At 38.7% G+C, this 19,301-nt stretch overlaps 1 protein-coding gene across 6 annotated transcripts in view; it reads left to right on the top strand.

The window, feature by feature from the left end:
* The window catches only part of pax7a (paired box 7a), an 83,815-nt gene that overhangs the window by 26,745 nt on the left and 37,769 nt on the right, over positions 1-19,301 (top strand). For all 6 annotated transcript variants that reach the window (XM_067387744.1, XM_067387743.1, XM_067387741.1 and 3 more), the window contains one exon: positions 17,043-17,242. In XM_067387744.1, coding sequence (XP_067243845.1) covers positions 17,043-17,242 — 200 coding nt within the window. The remainder of the gene's footprint in view (positions 1-17,042; positions 17,243-19,301) is intronic.

Genomic DNA, 19,301 nt, shown 5'->3' with positions numbered 1-19,301 from the left:
TTTTTCTTGTGTTGGGCCTAAGACTCCTCTGATGTCTAACAGCCTTCTCTCTCCATTGTCAGAGAAACTGCTCCTAAAAAGGAAAAAAAGAAAGAAAAGAGCAGAAGAAAAAAGATCTCTGTTATTTTCTGTCTTGAGATTCAGTGCACAGGCTATTCAAGCCAGTTGATGAACTCCTTCAAAAAGTTTATTAAGGGTATGAAAACAATGTGGACTAAAGCCTTTGGGCTCGCAGGCAGACAGTTTATAAACTAGCGGCCATTGTGCCTCCAAGGCAGATGCATGAATACTTTTGAATGGGGGCTTCAAACTGACACGATGGGGCTGGACAGCAGCCTGTTTGGTGAAGAGGGCTTGTGGAAGAGACGGGCTCAGTGTGTTGTCTGCATTAATGTACATCTGTAGGGACTGGGGGTGAATCCCCACTCCAACACACTGAGATGGAAGCGATAAAGAGCTGTTTTCCCTTCCAGTCCTTTGGGAATGTTTTGCTGCGATATACCTTTACGTTTATTTAAGAGTACCAAGTCAGTGTGAGTGAAGACAGCTGCCTTAAATGTCATAGACATTTTTTGTACTGATAAACACTGGTTCATCACAATAGTAAATTTGAATGAACAGAAATAGATTTTAGTTTTATGACGCATAAAAGTTTGTCATGATGACAATACAAAGACAGTTTTACATGAGGTGGGGTCCAAAAGTCTACTAGTGGAAATGCATCTATTATATACTATTTAATTATCTTATTTAATTACACATATTTTTACAAGTTATACTTAGTGTTTTCTGTACTCTAAAAAAGAATTAATTAAATAAATGCATGGTTGCATTTATTGTTTTAAGTAAACATTTTAAGTTCTGTTGACATAATAATGTTGATCATTACATTGCAACTTAATATTGTTTGTAATTTAAACTCAAATTTCTTTGTTAATTGGTTTTTAAAAAAATCAAGTTGTAGTTTCGATAGCTTCAGAAATTAGGCAGCGGATTTCTTGTTCCCAGCTTTGCATAGGACTGGATAAGGAGCTTGCACCAGCGCAAACCCTCTTTTGGCGTTAAAAAACTACTGTCGGGATTTACTAAAGACTGCAAAATTAGCGCTGAAAAGGCATGGACTGAGTTGTTTTTGCGGCTGACCTTATTGCATATAGGAGTTTCCCTTTCAGACGCAAAATTTATGGGAGGAGAGTTTTTAAATGAATCATGCAACGCGATTTACTAATGTTTGCGCTAGTCAGTTGACTGGTATTTGCGCCATTATTTAACACCCAAAAAAAGCATGTCTTAACCCATTTTTCGACATGGCTGCAATTGTTGCTGCTAGGAGGAGACGCCACAGAGGACAGAGAGCACATGGTAGAAGGGTGAAAATATTTTCCACTCATATTAATTTCTTTGGAATGCCAGAAGAAGACATTATCTGTATATTACATGTAACAAGTTGCGCCTGTGTCAACTCGCACCTGATGAGCATCAGCTCTACTTATTTGTGAACCGACGTTACTTTGTGCTGCTCTTGTTAGATTGCGTTGGTCATTATGTAAATGATTTGACTGTGTCTGTGTTCTTTATTTTGCACGTGCAAAACGTACCACTTTGTGGAATTGCACTCTCACGCAAATTTGCCCCGTTAAGTAAATCTGTAAATGTTGAAATTAAGTGTTTTTTATCGGAGCGATAAGTAATGTGTGTTTAAGCTACCAATTTTTAAGTTATTAACTCAATGTAGCTTGTTGGTTGAATGTAAATTAACTCAAAGTTGTCATAAAATTGATGCAAATTGTTGCGTTAATTTTTTTTTTGTTGAGCCAACACATTATTTTTTAGTGTGTGGCTGCATTCACAACATGAGAAAAACTGATGATCATGTTCTCCAGTGGGATTTGAGATGTTTCAAAGGGCGTCTTCTGCTTTTTAAGAAGCAAGAAACTTTGACCATACATACAGTCACATGTAACTAATTTGCTTATTTGATTAAAGACATATAAATAGTGCACAATGTTAAACATTCATTATTTTACGTCATTTTTCCCCCCGTCTTTTGTACCCCATGCATATTGATGTCAGATAACTTTTTATTCACATTTAGTGATCTGTCCATCCAAACTCTTTCTGTCTCTTTCTTTCAACTTTTCTTGCCCTGTCTTCTTTCTCTATCCGACTGTAGAATGAAGCATGTGGTTGATGATCATAAAGCACTCGTAATCTTGCTGAAGAGATCCCAGTTTAGAGACGATCTGCATCAGACTGCAGCGAAGCACAAACAACCCTCGCTCTGCTCCGCTCTGGCAGGTGTCAACATTAGCAACACAATTGGCTCTCAGAGCCTCACCGCAGCGAGGCGGCTAACTTTAACTGTGTGAGATGCCATGAAAAGAGGACCGTGAAGAGGTTATGGAGGGGAGGAGGGAGATTATGCTTTGAGACAGCTATTAGTGGGGATGAGGCTTTTCTAAACAAACAGAGGAGAGAAAGAAACCCAAGAAAAGATCAATAATGTGTTAGTTTTCTAGGCTAAGCCATGATGGATCTCAAGTACCCATTTTTTCTTTTTTTTACTACTATTATTATTTTTTTCATTCTCCTTAGAGATGACGCTCTTGATATTATAGATATCGGCAATCCAATTTGGGCGCAAATCATAAGAGGCGTATTTGATATATTCAGCTGATTATTTGGATTCACATTTATGACACTTGTGGGGCGAATACATTTAAAGATTTATTTTGCAGAGTTTCATAGCTTAGAAACATTTTCAGTTAACTTTGTTTCCCTAAAATACACACGGAAGTCAATTGTTGATAAACAGTTGAGAGCCATAAAATAAATGTGAATAGAAGCTCATATCATTTGTGACCCTGGACTGGTCATAACCGGTCAGTCTTTTGAAACTGAGATTTATACATCATATGAAAGAATAAATAAGCTGGAATCTGAGGATGCAACAAAATCTAAATATTGAGAAAATCGCCTTTAAAGTTGTCCAAATGAAGTCCTTAGCAATGCAAAAATACATTTTTGATATATTTACTGTAGGAAATTAACAAAATATCTTCATGGAACATGATCTTTACTTAATATCCTAACGATTTTTGGCATAAAAGAAAAATCGATAATTTTGACCCATACAGTGTATTGTTGGCTATTGCTACAAATATACCCGTGCGACTTATGACTGGATTTGTGGTCCAGGGTCACACTTATTCTTGAAAAACATGTGATGAGAAATGAGTTCATACTAAAACTTCCATTAGCTTTCCATGTAATCTCATTGCCATATTAAAGAGATCTCATATTTTTCCTATTCCTGTTGTGTATTTGCCCTACTGCAATGACTTTTTCTACAGCACAGGACTTTTTGAAAACTTTAAGGTTGGACAAATTCTGTAATCATAGGGGTAATCGGTCTTGGTCGGTGTCAAGAAAGTGTTCTTTCATTTTACAAAGGTTTTACTCAAAAGTGGAAGGAGATATTGGTAAAGCAATGAGTTGACATCAGGGTTGCATTCTCATGAAAGTGCTTGTGTTGACAAGAAAAACAAGGTTTCCAAAAGTCATTTATCTATCTTTCTATCTGTGCTCGTCTGGTCGATCTTGACCGTGCCATTGGAAAGGACAAGAGTGCTCAGTGCTCTATAGTAGTTCCCATGGGGTTTTGACTCAATGTTTTTCCTGGAGTGAAGGCAATTTTGCTTTAATTGGTTGTTTTAGACTCCTTTCTTGTCACACACTCAGGATAGCTCTCCGAAAACAAATAGAAAGGAAAAGTGTCTCTTGCTTTCTCCAGGGTTTTATGTGAAGCACATTGTGAGGATTTTGATTGAATTGTCTGGCTTAAAAATAACGCTTCTTGCTGGATATGATGATACTGAACGCAAAGCTTTAAATATTCATTACAACACAGATAAAACAGATGATCCTGATGGGCTTTGTTTTCACAGGATTAGAAAAAGAGACATTTTCTCTTTCTTTTGTAATTTTGCTTCTTCAAACATAACTTTGGTCATTTATTGGCATAATCTGTTTGTCATTTGGTGTGATTTGAAAGCATGACACATGATTGACCTTCTGATTTAACACATTGCATCATGTTTCAATGCAGTAAAAGTCTTAAAATTTGCTGCATTCAAAACAGAGAAGCATCAGTGAAAGTTTGCTCCATTTTACTCATTCTATAAAGCAGAATTAGGGTTGTAAATGTTGCTGTATAAAATATAAATGTATCAGTGTTATAAACATCTAAAGATCTTTTCACCCATCCTCCATCTGTCAACATCAGATCGTTTTTACCCTTATAAACAAAGCAGCATATTTAAAAATGTGGCTTTGTTTTGATTGGATCTGGTGTCTCTTAAGATCTGTGTGGTCTATTATATTTGTGGTATATTTATATTCAACCACTGCTTAAGAAAACATTCGGCACGTTGTGATTTCTTGACTGATATATCAGAGGGGATTCTCTTGAAATGTGTGCCACGTTCAGTGACAGACATAACATTGGGGGAGAAATTGTTATTCTGTGTTAAAGAGTTTCTGTTTTCTTCACTGCCCGTGTTAGAAGAAAACACAGGATCATAATAGAGCTAAATGTCTAAAAAAATGTCTAAATTCCCCCCCTGCGTTTCTCCCCGTCTGCCATAGATGTCAAAGTTTTTGACAGTTGGCACAGACACCGGCGGATTATTGTCATCCCCCGTTACAGCAAGGCGTGTTAGAAAGTACAGCAAGCATTCTCTCTAATTTTATTACAATGGAGAAAATGCCCCACATAATGTGCAACACTAATTAAGTTTGGAGCCGTGTGCCCAGTCGCAGAGCTGATGAATTAGAGCCATTCACACCATGCTCGACTGCTTTAAAATCACCATTAGCCCATGCTACTTACGGCCATATCATCGCCCATTTTATGCTTTTGACCTGCTTTGCAAATGGATTCTTCATTATTTTCATGTAACGTGTGGCCGCACATTTTTAAGGCTGTGCAGAAAGACAATAAACACGTTCCTAGAGTGTTGCAAATCAGAAATGTGTTTCTTCTTTCCACCAAGTTAAAAAATACGCAAGCGTTGACCGGTGAGCTTAGAGACAGCAAGAGGCAAAGAGCGAGCAATCCCTGTAACTTCAAAGGAAAAAGCCAAGCCTTCCATTTTTAACTAATGGGTTTATTTAAGGCGTCCCCTGTCGGACCCTCCCTAGGGGAATGTACACTCTCATTTTGAAATGCCCTTACGGTCTGAAGACACAATATAGAGCGCTGATCTCTGACTTTACCGTCAGCTGCTGCGAATGTTCGCTGATGTAAACTCCAAAAACAGGAAATATTAAAGACCTCCTTATGTCCTGAAGAATGTCTTGGGAATTTCATGTAGCAGAAAATCAAAAAAAATCAAAAGCAGAAAAAGGAAAACGTGGGACTTTGGGATTGATTTTGGGCTTCCATCACATGTCCTATTTCAGGTTACATTCAAAATACACATTTCAGTGTTTATTTTATATCACATTATTTATTTACGTCTGTAGATTTCAATTACAATACATTTCTTCAAAGGCTGTCAGAAATCTCCACTTCACTTTACAGTATATATATATATATATATATATATATATATATATATATATATATATATATATATATATATATATATATATATATATATATATATATATATATATCAAAGTTTATAGTTTTATTCCTTCATGCTAAAAAATGCTGGGTTAAAAACAACCCAAGTTGGGTTGAAAAAGGACAAACACAGCGATTGGGTTAGTGGTTGGGTTAAATGTTTGCTGGATATGTGTCTGGATAAAATGAACCAAAATAGGTTAGAAATTAAAAATCAGACACACAATTAGTAGAGGCAACAGTCAAAATGAAAATGTGAACATTTATTAATAAGCATTTTAATATATGTTTATTTTTTAATTATTATTCATTAAACTTATTGATAAATGTTCATTTATTAAATATATTAATACTTGTTAACTTCGGAAAAACTTTGGGTTCATTTTAAGCAAGCAATACAGTAATTTTTAAAACATCAGCACATTGGGCAAACATTTAACCCGACCACTGTTTTTAACCCAACTTGGGTTGTTTTTAACCCGGAATTTTTTGAGTGTATATATATTCTGAAGGTTTTTTACAGACGGTTTATGTGTTGATTTATATATTATATATTTATATATAACTTTTTATATCTGGAAAATATGATTAAAATTGACTTTTTTTCTGGAGATTTCTAAGAGAAATTTTAGCATACATTGATGAAGCTTTGAAAAAGCAACCTATGGGTCATCCATGCAAGTTTTGTACCTTCCAGGAATAGCATCTTTTGATAGATTAACAATTGGTTTGGAAATTAGTTTTTCCCCCCCGTAATATCTTTTGGGAGGAAAAGTATGGCGATATCCTCCTCCAGAGTGAACTCACACTGAGTTTTGACTGTACTATATAACCACTTTATGATGAAAGAATTATATGCCTTGACTCCGAAGCTGTCCTTCAGGCACATATCTCAACCCTTGAGTGCATTCTGTCTCCTACCTAAACTCCATCCTTTTACATTCTGGATAAAATAAACATGCGCTTCTCAGAGCTCAGAGTTAGTATTTGATTTCCTGCATTGCTTTTTCCTTTCACAGCCCTCTGAAGGGGCTTCTGCACTGTTGGCACGGACCCCTTGGGTTCCCTTTTTTGCTTTGTGGTCCTTCTTAATTTCATTACTTTAGCTGTGACCTTAATTAGCAGGGACCTAACCCCAGGAAACAAAATCCCATTTTGGCAAAAAGAAAGGATGTAGAGAAAACTAAGCCTCGCTCCCTCGGAACAGAGGTAGGTAGGGTGACCCTCAAGAAAACGGCTCAGGGAAGCATCCTCCATTTCTCATTTCTCTCGCTCCCTGTGGTGACAAAAGGACTATTCCTGCTCGGACTGTGCAAAAAAGGAATCGTCGTGAAAATTCTATGCAACTTAAGATTTTTAAGTTCTCTCAACTATTGTTTTAAAAATTGTAACACTACTTTTTGTCCATTTGAATTTGTTCATCTGCTAAATGCAGAAAGCCTCATTCAGCCAATAAATTCATCAAGGCAACTACAGATTTCCTGTTCAAGTTACACTTTGTTTTAGGGTCTTTTAACTAGTTGCTTATAGCTTGCATATTACTAGAATATTGTCTGTTTCTAAAGCACATATCAATGCCTTATTCTACATGACCTTAATCCTTACAATACCTAAATTAACAACTACCTTACTAACTATAAATAAGCAGTAAATTAGGAGTTTGTTGAGGGAAAAGTCGTAGTTAATAATAAATGTGTTCCCCATACTAAAGTGTTACCAATTTTCATTTAGTAACGCCATAAATTGATTGTTCATTTTTGAAAAGTAAATAAAAAGCAAAACAATAATCATATATTTTTTTGTAAATTATATATTTATTCATGCTGCAATGCATGTTGGGAACTCACAAACTCTTAACATTTGAGCAATATTGTTCAGTATACTTTTAAAGAGGCACTGAAATTTAAGATGTTTTAGAAAAGTTTCTAAAACAAAGAAAAGTTGTTTTAAAGGAAATGTTTTGCACTACACTAAAAAAAATGGTGTAGGATGAACTTTGGAACAGTTTTCACTCAGAAATTGCTAGTAAATTTCACAAATAATTACCAAAAAAAAAAAAAACTGCAGTTGAATTAAATGTGAAAATTTAAGCTAGAAAGACTCAAAGAGGTCACTAATAGCAATAGTCAAAAGATGATGTGACTTCCTCACTGAAATGGTTATGCTGATAATATGATGTTGCAGTGAAAAAAAAACTTAATGCAAAAGAGTAAAGGTTTCTTTATCGGTCTCAGACTTTTGGACCCCACTGTATATTTGTGCCGATGTTTATGTATAAAATCCCGCCATTCAAGTCCTTCACGCTCATATTTCGGCACGCCTGTCCCCTGGCACTGGAGCATAGGGAGTCAATATGTCAGCATTTATCGATACCCCACTGAGCTACGCGGGGTTGTCAGGGCCCTATTCAGGCTCTAATGGCCCCCTGAGGTGCAGCGTCTATGCAGGCTGAAAGCGCGAAGGGGCCCGGGGCCCAGCCTGTTGTTGGACGTTAGGCGTGTGTTCCTATGGCCGCCCTGCGCCTTCACCCACATGACAAGAGCTATAAAAGACCAACGCCTTAGCTGCTTCTTCTGCGCCTCTCTTAAACCTCTTTTTTTTTTCAACGCCTCTGAAAGAAAAAAAGGTCTAATTGTTTGTTGTGGGAGACAAAGATTATAGACCCTCCCCTCCTTTTGCTCTTTTTCCCTTTCGTCTATTTTCTTTGGGCTCGTCTTTCTCTCCGCCGCTCTCGTCATTTCTAAAGGATGTGATTTTTATCCCGAATGTTGTGAAAGGGGAAGCAAAAGAGGAACGTTCCTGTGAGACTGCTTTTGACAATGGCAATGAGACTCAAGAGACTGTTCAACTAAAGCTCAAAGTGGAATTGTTGACTTTTATAGGCTACCTTGCATCAATATTAACTTTTAACTCCAATAGCAGAAGTTTCGACTGCCTGAAAAACTATAAATTCTCTTTAGCATTAGAAACAGGGCTGTATATGTAATTGAAAGTTGGATTGTTAACAAGAGAATTTGAGTTAAAATTTCCTGATAATTTACTCACCCCCATGTCATCCAAGATGATTATGTCTTTCTTCAGTCGAAAAGAAATTAAGGTTTTTGAGGAAAACATTCCAGGATTTTTCTCCATATAGTGGACCAAAGAGCTCTACACGATCCCAACCGAAGAATAAGGGTCTTATCTAGAGAAATGATCGGCCATTTTCTAAAAAAAATAAAAATATATTATATACTTTTTAATCACAAATGCTCATCTTGCACTGCTCTGCGATGCGCCACGCATTACGTAATCATGTTGGAAGGGTCAAGCGTGATGTAGGCGAAAGTACCGCGGTAGGGCGAAAAACTTTCTCCTCCAGCTTCAAAAATCGCTTACATTGTTGTTTCACCTTTTTTTGTAAAGGCCGCTTTGTAAACACTTACTTCCGCCTACATCACGTGTGACCTTTCCAACATGATTACGTAATGCGTGGCGGATTACAGAGCAGTGCAAGATGAGCATTTGTGGATAAAAAGTATATACATTTTATTTTATTTTTTAGAAAATGACTGATCGTTTCGCTAGATAAGACTCTTATTCCTCATCTGGGATCGTGTAGAGACCTTTGAAGCTGCAATTTGGACCTTCAACTTCTGGAATGTTTTCCTTAAAAATCTTAATTTCGTTTCGACTGAAGAAAGAAAGACATAAACATCTTGGATGACATGTGGGTGAGTAAATTATCAGGGAATTTTAATTCTGAAGTGAAATAATCCTTTAAGGCAATAGAGCAACTCAGTATATTTACACGTTTTTGAGTAGTCAAATAGTTTCATTTGTATTTTAAAAGCAAGTGTATAATGTCAAAGTATATATATGAGGCAGATCGACATTATCTAGGTCTGTTAGTCTAACTTGCACTCTACTGTACATTACATTTTAAAATACTTTGTTTGATTCCAACTAAAATGCATGTAAATGCCCTTGATGACACTGGCATTGTTTCTTTCCAGTACTGTCTGTAAGAAAGCAAACTCATATATGTCTGTAGTATCAGAATTGTGTCTTTCAGACAAAGATGAGATTCATCGGAGAGCAATTCTCCTGCTTCTCAAATAGTTCTCCTGAAAAAAAGTCTCCTGCAATTGGCATTTCAGAAGAAATCTCAACAATGCTGTTAAGATTTTACAACATGCAAAAGCCTGCAATCAAGGTCAGAGATATCAGTATGAACATTTCTCACTTTACCAAGGCTAAATGCTCTATACACATAATGTATGTGAAAATTCTCTCATTTGCAATGATTTTTTAAGACATTTTGGGAGAAACTTGATTGATAACTGAACTAAGAATGAGCAACCTTCCTTTAGGGATTCTCTTGCATGCAGTATTGCATCATAGTGTATATATAAGGATATGTATTTGTTAATCCAAGTCTTTTCATGGACTTTTTTTTTTTTAAAATGTTGCTGTTTGAACATTTCGTCATATTGCCATAACCCTGTGGGGGCAGGACCGGAAAAGTACGTTCCAGCTCCGTCTTCAACAATGCAAATTTTTCTGTCAGTTATTTGATCTCGCTGCGAACCCCCCAATTCTCCACTTCCCTCTCCCACCGTAGGCACACCAGTATCAAAGGTTCAATCCCTAAACAGACCTGAGGAAACACGCAGAGTTTTATATTCAGGCCGCGAGCCAGAGAGATTGCAAAGAGAGGCAGATGGATGTCAGAGATATCAAATCAGATCGCACGGCGAAAACTCGGCTCATTACGGGCTGTTCGGCATTATGATTCCCCTCTCCTCCTCTTAGAGTGACAAAAAGTATAATTGCTCCAGTGACTCTTACAAAGGCATGTACAAAATAAACATGTAAACAAAAATTAAGCAGGGACGCTGTTATTTTTGTCCTGTGGGAATGTGGGGGGGTTTAGGAAGATGCCGAAGGAAAAAAAGGGGAAGATCTGTTGTCAGTTACACTCAACTGGTGTCATTTGCAGCTCCGAGGCTGGTCCTATTGAATGCCTGTAAAATAGCAAGCGTAAGACTTGATTGTAATTATGCTGGAACTAATATGCTTTTCAAAATGAGCCATTATGAGCTAATGCCGCACTGCAAAAAGCCCTGTCTGTTTTTGTCACTCTGTCTTGGGTAGTTTGCAAGGTACAGCTGATATTGAGGACATTGGTTACGGTATTAAAAAAAAAGGCTGCATAGAATTTTGCCGTAATGTTGAGCTAATACTGATTCAAAGGCAATCTTAGCAGATGAGGTTGGAGACGCCTCTACCTCCTTCTCACTGTGTCATGGAGGCTTTTTATTATCCGCCATCCCTGACTAATTCCTGGGATTCTGATGATGTCAAAAGCTGCACTTTGAATTCTGGCTCAATCGTGCTTTTCAATTGTCTTTTTTCCCCCCCTATAAGGATCTTTGACATCCTTTTAGGATCTTAGGTTTGGTAATGATATATCGTACTCTATTTTCAGATGAGCTCCGCAAATCACTTTTGATGCTGTTGGGTGATATAATTAAAATGATATAGATAGATCATAAGGACAAAGAGACTGTTTTTAGCTTGGGATTTTAAGCAGTTAGTAATCCATGAATGTGTTTCGCTCACAAAAAGGTACTATATAGCATGGTACAGTGATGTATCAGACCATGCTACTAAATGAGTACACTCATAAAAACAACCCAAGCTGGGTTGAAAATGGACAAACCCAGCGATTGGGTTAAATGTTTCCCTAACGTGCTGGGCAGTTTTATTTAACCCATCTATTGGTTAAAATTTACTATATGTCTGGCTTAAAATGAACCCAAAATAGGCTGGAAATGAAAAATCAGACATATAATTACTAGAGGCAACAATAATAATCTATTTAATGAATGTTTATTGTTTAATTAACATTCATTAAACTTATTAATAAATGTTAATTTACTACATATTTTGGGTTCATTTTAAGCAAGCAATACAGTAATTTTGAAACAATAGTTGAGTTGAATAAAACTACCCATCACTATGGGCAAACATTTAACCCCACCGCTGGGTTAATGTCCATTTTCAACCCAACTTGGGTTGTTTTTAACCCAGTTAGTGTCATCTCTCTTTTTAGCAGACCAAATAATTTTGTTCATATTTTTTTTAGCCAATTACCATATGAACTGTTTTCTCTTTGCAATCTCACTGTTGGTCAAGCCTCTTTGTGCAGTTGGAGTTTGTTGTATAAACTCACTGATTCCTTCTTTAAAAGCCCTTAGAGAAGAGACGGAATGTCTTATTTAACACTGAGGTTCTTAATTGGAATCAGAGGAGAGAAAGAACATTTTAACATTCATGGAATCTTTCCATTGGACAAAAGGTTCTTTGTAGTGGAAAATGGTTCCTTAGATTATTAAAATTGTTCTATTTAAGAGCTGTTCACTGTAAGATTCTTTGAGGAACCCAAAATGGTTCTTCTATGGCATTGCTGTGAAAACTTCCTTTTGGCACTTTTATTTAAAAGTGTGTGTAAGCTACTTAAAAATGGGAAATATAAGCACAAAAAATAATAATATACAAGGTTATTTCATACAGTAGTCTTTAATTTGACAGTTGAATCTGTTAACATTTCTGTTAAAAGTGCCCTAGAATTAAAAATTGAATTTATATTGGCATTGGTAAATAACAAGAGTTCAGTACATGGAAAAGACATGCGCTGAGTTTCAAACTCCATTGTTTCCTACTTCTTATATAAATCTCATTTGTTTAAAAGACCTCCGGAAAACAGGCAAATCTCAACATAACACCGACTGTTATGTAACAGTCGGGATCATTAATATGCACGCCCCCGATATTTGCATATGCCAGCCCATGATCAAGGCATTAGACAAGGGCAGAACGTCTGGATCTGCACAACTGAATCATCAGACTAGGTAAGCAAGCAAGGAAAACAGTGAAAAATGGCAGATGAAGCAATAATAACTGACATGATCCATAATAACATGATATTTTTAGTGATATTTATAAATTGTCTTTCTAAATGTTTCGTTAGCATGTTGCTAATGTACTGTTAAATGTGGTTAAAGTTACCATCGTTTATTACTGTATTCACAGACACAAGAGCTGTTGTTATTTTCATTATTAAACACTTGCAGTCTGTATAATTCATAAACACAACTTCATTCTTTATAAATCTCTCCAACAGTGTAATGTTAGCCAGTTAGCCACAGAGCATAGCCTCAAACTCATTCAATATCAAATGTAAATGCCCAAATAAATACAATACTCACATAATCCGACGCACACATACAGCATGTATGACGAACACTTTGTAAAGATCCATTTGAGGGTTATATTAGCTGTGTAAACTTTGTTTATGCACTGTTCAAGGCAAGCGCGAGCTCTGGGGGCGGAAAGCACGCGATTTAAAGGGGCCACAAACTGAAATTTGCTCGTTTCTAATTATGCCCCAAAATAGGCAGTTAAAAAAATTAATTTAAAAAAATCTATGGGGTATTTTGAGCTGAAACTTCACAGACACATTCAGGGGACACCTTAGACTTATATTACATCTTGTAAAAAAAAAAAGTTCTAGGGCACCTTTAAAGGGAAACCTGTCTGCATTTCTTTTTTCTATCAAACATAAAAGAAGATAATTTGAAAGATTATTTCTTTTCCCAATATAATGAAAGGTCCAGTGTTGTTTAAAATATCTTTTGTGTTCCTCAGAAGAAAGAGAAGCATACTGGTTTGGAACATGAGGGTGGTAAATTTTCATTTCTGGGAGAACTATCCCTTTAAGCCAATGTAAGCTAACGTAAACGACTGAGCTAAATGTGTATGTTGGCTTAACTGTTGCAGATAATGGGCCCTAAATGGATAAGATTTGGCTTTAGTGATTCATGCATCCAAGAAGCAGAGAACCTACCCGTAACGGTTTATCTGCCTCTAGCCCTCAGCTCCATAAGGGTTTGGTTTTTAAATGAAATATGATCTAAAATTCACCAGAGCAATCTGTACGCACCTGATTTTGTTGCAAATTAAATACTCGGCACAAAGTCAACATTTCGTTAAAGATCACGTTGGGCCCTGGAGGAAAAACATTCAGGCTGCAGCACAGAATGAATAGAACATAATTAGGCTTTAATTGGCTGATAAATGAGCAGAGGACTTTATCAATATCCCCAGAACCCTCAAATAGAATTACAGCTCGGTTATTGTGTGGCGGATTAGTCAGGATGTACCTTATTGTTTTAAAACAGGGAAGAGTTCTTGTGAATTGACCTCACATCTTCTTGGGCTTAAAGTGCAAATTAACTGCTGCTTTTTTTGTCCCCCCTTATTACAGTGATTAAATGTAGTGCATTTTAAATAAGGAATGTAAGCCGTATATATACATTATGAAATAATGCTGATAATTTAGTTTATAATAGCTACACAAAAGTTACTTTCAGCCATCTAACGTTGCACTTAAACCGCCAGCCTTCACGCTCACATTAGCAGCTAGCAGAGACCGTATGCTACATTACATGACTGCCACAACCTATCTGAACTCATTTGGGGCTTCTGTTCCCTTGATAAAAGCTAGCATCCCAATCAGTGGATCTCTTCGGGACAGAGATGAGGCCTGTATCATGCCCCTCTCGCTGCTCTATCTCTGCCAGCATCTGTTTCATTACCATAATCCTTTGCTGTTGTCAGGGGGCCTGTTGACCTTCAGTCTTGGGCTCGCAAGACGGCTGAGCTAGAGCTTGTGAGACGGCAACAACAACCTGAGTTTTGTTTCTGAGTTTTGCCCATTGATTACATGTGTTTTGCAAAAATATTTCAATACAAAAGACGTGCGGTGGGATTCGATACGGTTACAGTACATTTGTAAGTAAAAGCAAAAAGTCTTTGATGTGTCCAACGTGTGGACAGAAAGAAAACAAAGAGACGCGAGGGCAGGGTACGCTGACAGAATCTTGCCTCATGAATCATGTGGCGAAACTGTGCAATGAAACAAAAATCACAGCGGCACGTCTCTCCCTCCCCCTCAGGATGCCGAGGTGACTTTGGAAAGTGATCCGTAGACCACTGCGCCAGTCTCAAGTGTTGTCATGGTGTGTTAGCAACAAATCGCTCTGGCGCATCCTCATGAAAACCAACAAAGGGATATCCAGGATATGTACATATTCAACTTTGTATATTCAAGATTTTTTTTTCATGTGCTGGAGTGCCAGGCAGTGTTGTAAAAAAAAAAAAAAATCAATCTTTATTAAATGGGGGAAGATGGAGGAATTGATTTAATGAATGCGGACTCATGTCCTGCGGTCGCATGTAATCCATTGAGAATCATTGAGCCAGAGCTTGGGGAGACAAAAAGACATTCTGTGAAGACTGCTCGAGTGGTCTGTAATGATAGTCTCCATATAATCCGCTAATTCCTTGTTTAATTAAACTCCAGAGCCGGTCTGGAGACTGCAGCAGTTTGGTTCGTCTTGAAGCGGATGCATTGCAGAAGGGTTTTTTTCTTCTATTGTTGATGTAGTTGCACCAAATACTTGCACATGCACCGAGAAGAACGCACGTGTAAATAAATACACAAAACCCTAGTTTGTTTTGTCTTTTATGTTTAGAATTTCCATGTCCATCCACAAGTACCAGGAAGAAGGCATTTCTTGATTCACAAGTATGCACCAACATACTTGTACGTCCAGAGTTCGTTCAGTTCTTTTTATTGATAATTTGCAATTTTGCTTCTCCTATGTGGTGCACCTACACTAACATGCACCAAGAAGAATGCATGCACGGGTATACAAGCATGCACAAAATTACTATGGTTGCATTGCTTTAGAGGGTTGTTTTTCCTCTATTCACAATTTCAAGTGCACCCAATACTTGCACTTGCACCAAGAAGAATGCATGTGCACTAGTTTATTTTGTCTTTTATATTTATAATTTTCATGTACATCCACATGTACCAGGATGAATGCATTTCTTGATACTCAAGTATGCACTAACATTTCTTTTTAGTGATAATTTGCAATTGTGCTGCTTCTGTTGTGCAAGTATTTGGTACACCTAAAATGACATGCACCAAGAAGAATGCATGCACAAAATTACTTGTACGCCTGCAGTATTATTATTATTGCATTGCGTTAGGGGGTTGTTTTTCCTCTATTGTCAGCTTCAAGTGCACCCAATACTTGCACATGCACCGAGAAGACTGCATTCAGCGATACGCACGGACATACTCGCACGCCCGTGCACATACTAATATACACACACTCTCGCACTCCCACAGGCCTTTTTGTAACCTCTTTGCCTGGCAGCCTATCAGCCATAGAAGAGGCCTGGCAGATGGGAGTTTGAGAGAGATGATCAGGCTCTGGTCTGGCAGAAGGAAATGGAGATGCAGGAAAACTCGTGTGAAGTGGTCCAGGGTGCAGGAACCTGCTGATCAGCAGTGGGCAGAGAGCGCGCACGATGGCTCAAAGGAGATTTGTCTCCGCCGTGGCAGCTGTGGCATTGCGGGGGAAGGAGCTCGGAGCCCTTCTTTCTATCTTTCCCCCGTGGATGATGCAAGACCAAAGGGCCTGGAGCAAGACTCACGCTACGCTGCTTGTTAGCACTCATGCGTTTTAAGAAAGCAAATGTAAAAGTGTGATTTTTGTGACAGGACCTTTCACGAGCTTTCTGCTGCCATGAATAGATATACAGAGGTGGCTCACAAATAAAGTATGATGCAATTTTAGAATCAATTATCATGGTAATGTATTTCAGTAATATATCTTAACACACTCCATATCTCTCCTTACAAACGCTTCTCTTGGCTCGGTCGTAGTAGTGTTCGTCTTTGTGCCGGGGAAATACTCCTCTGGCTAAAATGCAAACTGCCAACTGCGATCTGCACTTGTCTTTGACTGCATGCCTGAAAAAAAAAAGTAATGTAAAATATGTTGTAATATATTTTGAACACTAGCTCGAAACACAAAGGGAGGGATTCAATGGCCCAGAAGTCTCATACATTCTTATTTCAAACACTTGCTCTTTGGAGCTAGCCCCGGGCCGCTACAGAGAGAATAAGGCGGACGTGCTAGAGCAAGGTGTCTGGTGTAGATTACCCTAACCCTCACAGTTACGTCCCCCAGGCCTCTCCAGGGCTCAGTGGCAGGATTATGTGTCTGAAGACTTCTCACATATGAATAAGACCCAATGAAACGGTATCTAGGGCTCCATTGACACGTCGAGATAACGGAAGCATTAATATCGTCGTGATAGCCGGTCTTTGGCTTTCAGGATCGTTTTCCGTTGACAAATATGTGGTATGCTGCTATACTGGTGCTTAACGACGACAGCTGAGATTTTCCAATTGCTGTACGAAATAACTTGTTTTTTTAAAGCATCTGAGACTTGGTGCTGATGTTTGAAGCCACTCAAAAGACTTCTTTCCAAACTGTGCATGCAGGTAACCGTACAGACGAAGGTTCAGATGTGGAGTCGGAGCCAGACCTGCCCTTGAAGAGGAAACAGAGACGCAGCCGTACCACCTTCACGGCGGAGCAGCTGGAGGAGCTCGAGAAGGCCTTCGAGAGGACACACTACCCCGACATCTACACCAGAGAGGAGCTCGCACAGAGGACCAAACTGACCGAGGCTCGTGTACAGGTGAGATACGTCCACTTGCAAAGATTTCCATGGACGGTTTTGCAATTGACCTTGAATGTGTTACGTTTGAGTACTGATTTACCTCCTGTTGGTGTCAGTTCTTCTCTTGTCATCCAGATCCCTCTGTTTATTGGCGGCGTTTGTTATATTTATTTACTCAGCAGAGACTAATTGTTTGACCTCCGGGAGTACATCACTCTTGGTCAGATGTCAGTTGGAGCCCTATTACTTTCACCCCGAGTCTTTGGGACGCTTCCTGACAGTTTGCGAACCCTGTAGTTTTATGTAACATCGCAAAGCAAATACAGTAGAATTATAGCAGCAGCTGCACTCCGGGCTAGTGGGAGACAAAAAGAGGGATGGGGGAAAAAGAGAAGGGAAGAAAGAAGAACAGACAAAATGCATTCCTGATGGATTTCTCATCTCTTCCCTTGGCCGGCGATCGCTTCCCAGCACTTGAAAGCTGGCCGCTACTTGTAAATCCCTCTACATATCAGAAAGGATCCCTCTAGTTCTCTCTGGGGACTCTGTTCCCTGACAACAACATTAATCAATCAAGCACTTGTAAAAGACTCGGCAAGATGGGGGTAGGGGGTCTAGGTTTCACCAAACTCTCATCCTCATGTCGTCCTCCGTAGATCTCGACGACTTACACTTAGGTTCCTACACATAGGCAGGGTAACTGATTCAACATATGTCTTTGTCTGTCTCTTAGCATTCAAGGAAGAAGACATATGTGTCTAAATGGTTGCTTCCACACACTTGGGAGAATGTTGAGAGATTTATGCTATGCCTGTTTTCTTGCAATATTTCACACATGATGTATTTGGGGGACCGATTTGCATTGATTGTAGGTTTATGTCTGCTAAGCTCTGGTGTATGCAAAAGCATTCATTATTACTTAAACAGCATTGCAAAAGATAGCGGCGTCTTGGGGATTTCGAAAGGGTGAAAGGGAAAGTCCCGAGTTCTTGGAGGATCCATATTAGCAATGCTGATAATGAGCGTAAGACCAAGAGTGTGAAAAAAATACCTCTAATTGGTCAATGAAAAGCCACGTGGTTGTCACAGACAGGCATCTTCTGTTCCAGCATGGTATGGCAAAGAATGAGCCATATTTGTAGGTCAATTGTGCATTTCTTGGCCCGCAAGAATCTCCAGGGGTGCTTGGTGTATTTATGGTAACTGATGCAAATGACAAGAGATAGGACCATAAGAAAACCTTGAACAAGGCCAAATAACGAAAAGGACACATCTCCTCCCTCTCACATAATAGGGCTAAAGGGATATCATGTGAAAAGCTGAGGTATTCGAGTCATGGATATAATTTGTTAATGCAATTTTTCTCATAATCTAATTCTGGAACACTTTGAAAACCTCCAAAGGTCAACTCAAACTGAATCTTCTGAAAAGGTCACCCTAAGAAAGTGACTCTGGTTAAGCACAGTAAATAATGGCCATAGGTCTTCAATGTTGTTCGGTGCTTGGTCCAGTGTTGAGGAGGGATTGTGCCATTTCTCTGTGGAGTCTATTGTGAAAGTTCTTCCCCTCCCCAAATCTGCCCCCCTCCAAACAGGGATTTCATGTGGTTTTGCCATTGATGTTTAACTGTTAAGGAGTCAGTCTGGTGGAGTACTCATGTAGATTTACCCATAAAAGTGCAGTTCATTGTAGCTCACACTTTGACCTCTCATTGGACTGACATTAAAGAGCGCTTGATGCGTTTAACCCACCCAAAACACTAATTCAGCGAGGTGTCCGAGTTTGGCACGAGACCCAACAAGACATTCCACAACTCGTACATGCCAATTTATGGCAGCTGCATTGGCAGAGACGTTTTCAAGTGTTCTAATAAAATATGACATGCTGTTTCATGGCAAGAATGCAGTCTTCTTCGTGCAATTACCATTTGGGGTGTTTCGCAGAAGCTCCCACTGGTTTGCCTTCGGGTATGTCGGCAGGTTTCTGTATAGGGATTCCTCCCAGGCCAGAGCGAGATCAGACCTTTGGCCTGGCTGGTGACCTGCTCCGCCACAGCTGTGCAGACCCATCCGGCAGA

The sequence above is a fragment of the Chanodichthys erythropterus genome, chromosome 6, assembly GCF_024489055.1.
Source record: "Chanodichthys erythropterus isolate Z2021 chromosome 6, ASM2448905v1, whole genome shotgun sequence".
Classification (NCBI taxonomy): domain Eukaryota; kingdom Metazoa; phylum Chordata; class Actinopteri; order Cypriniformes; family Xenocyprididae; genus Chanodichthys; species Chanodichthys erythropterus.
Note: the sequence above shows the minus strand (reverse complement) of the source record. Positions and strands in the feature narration are given on the sequence as shown.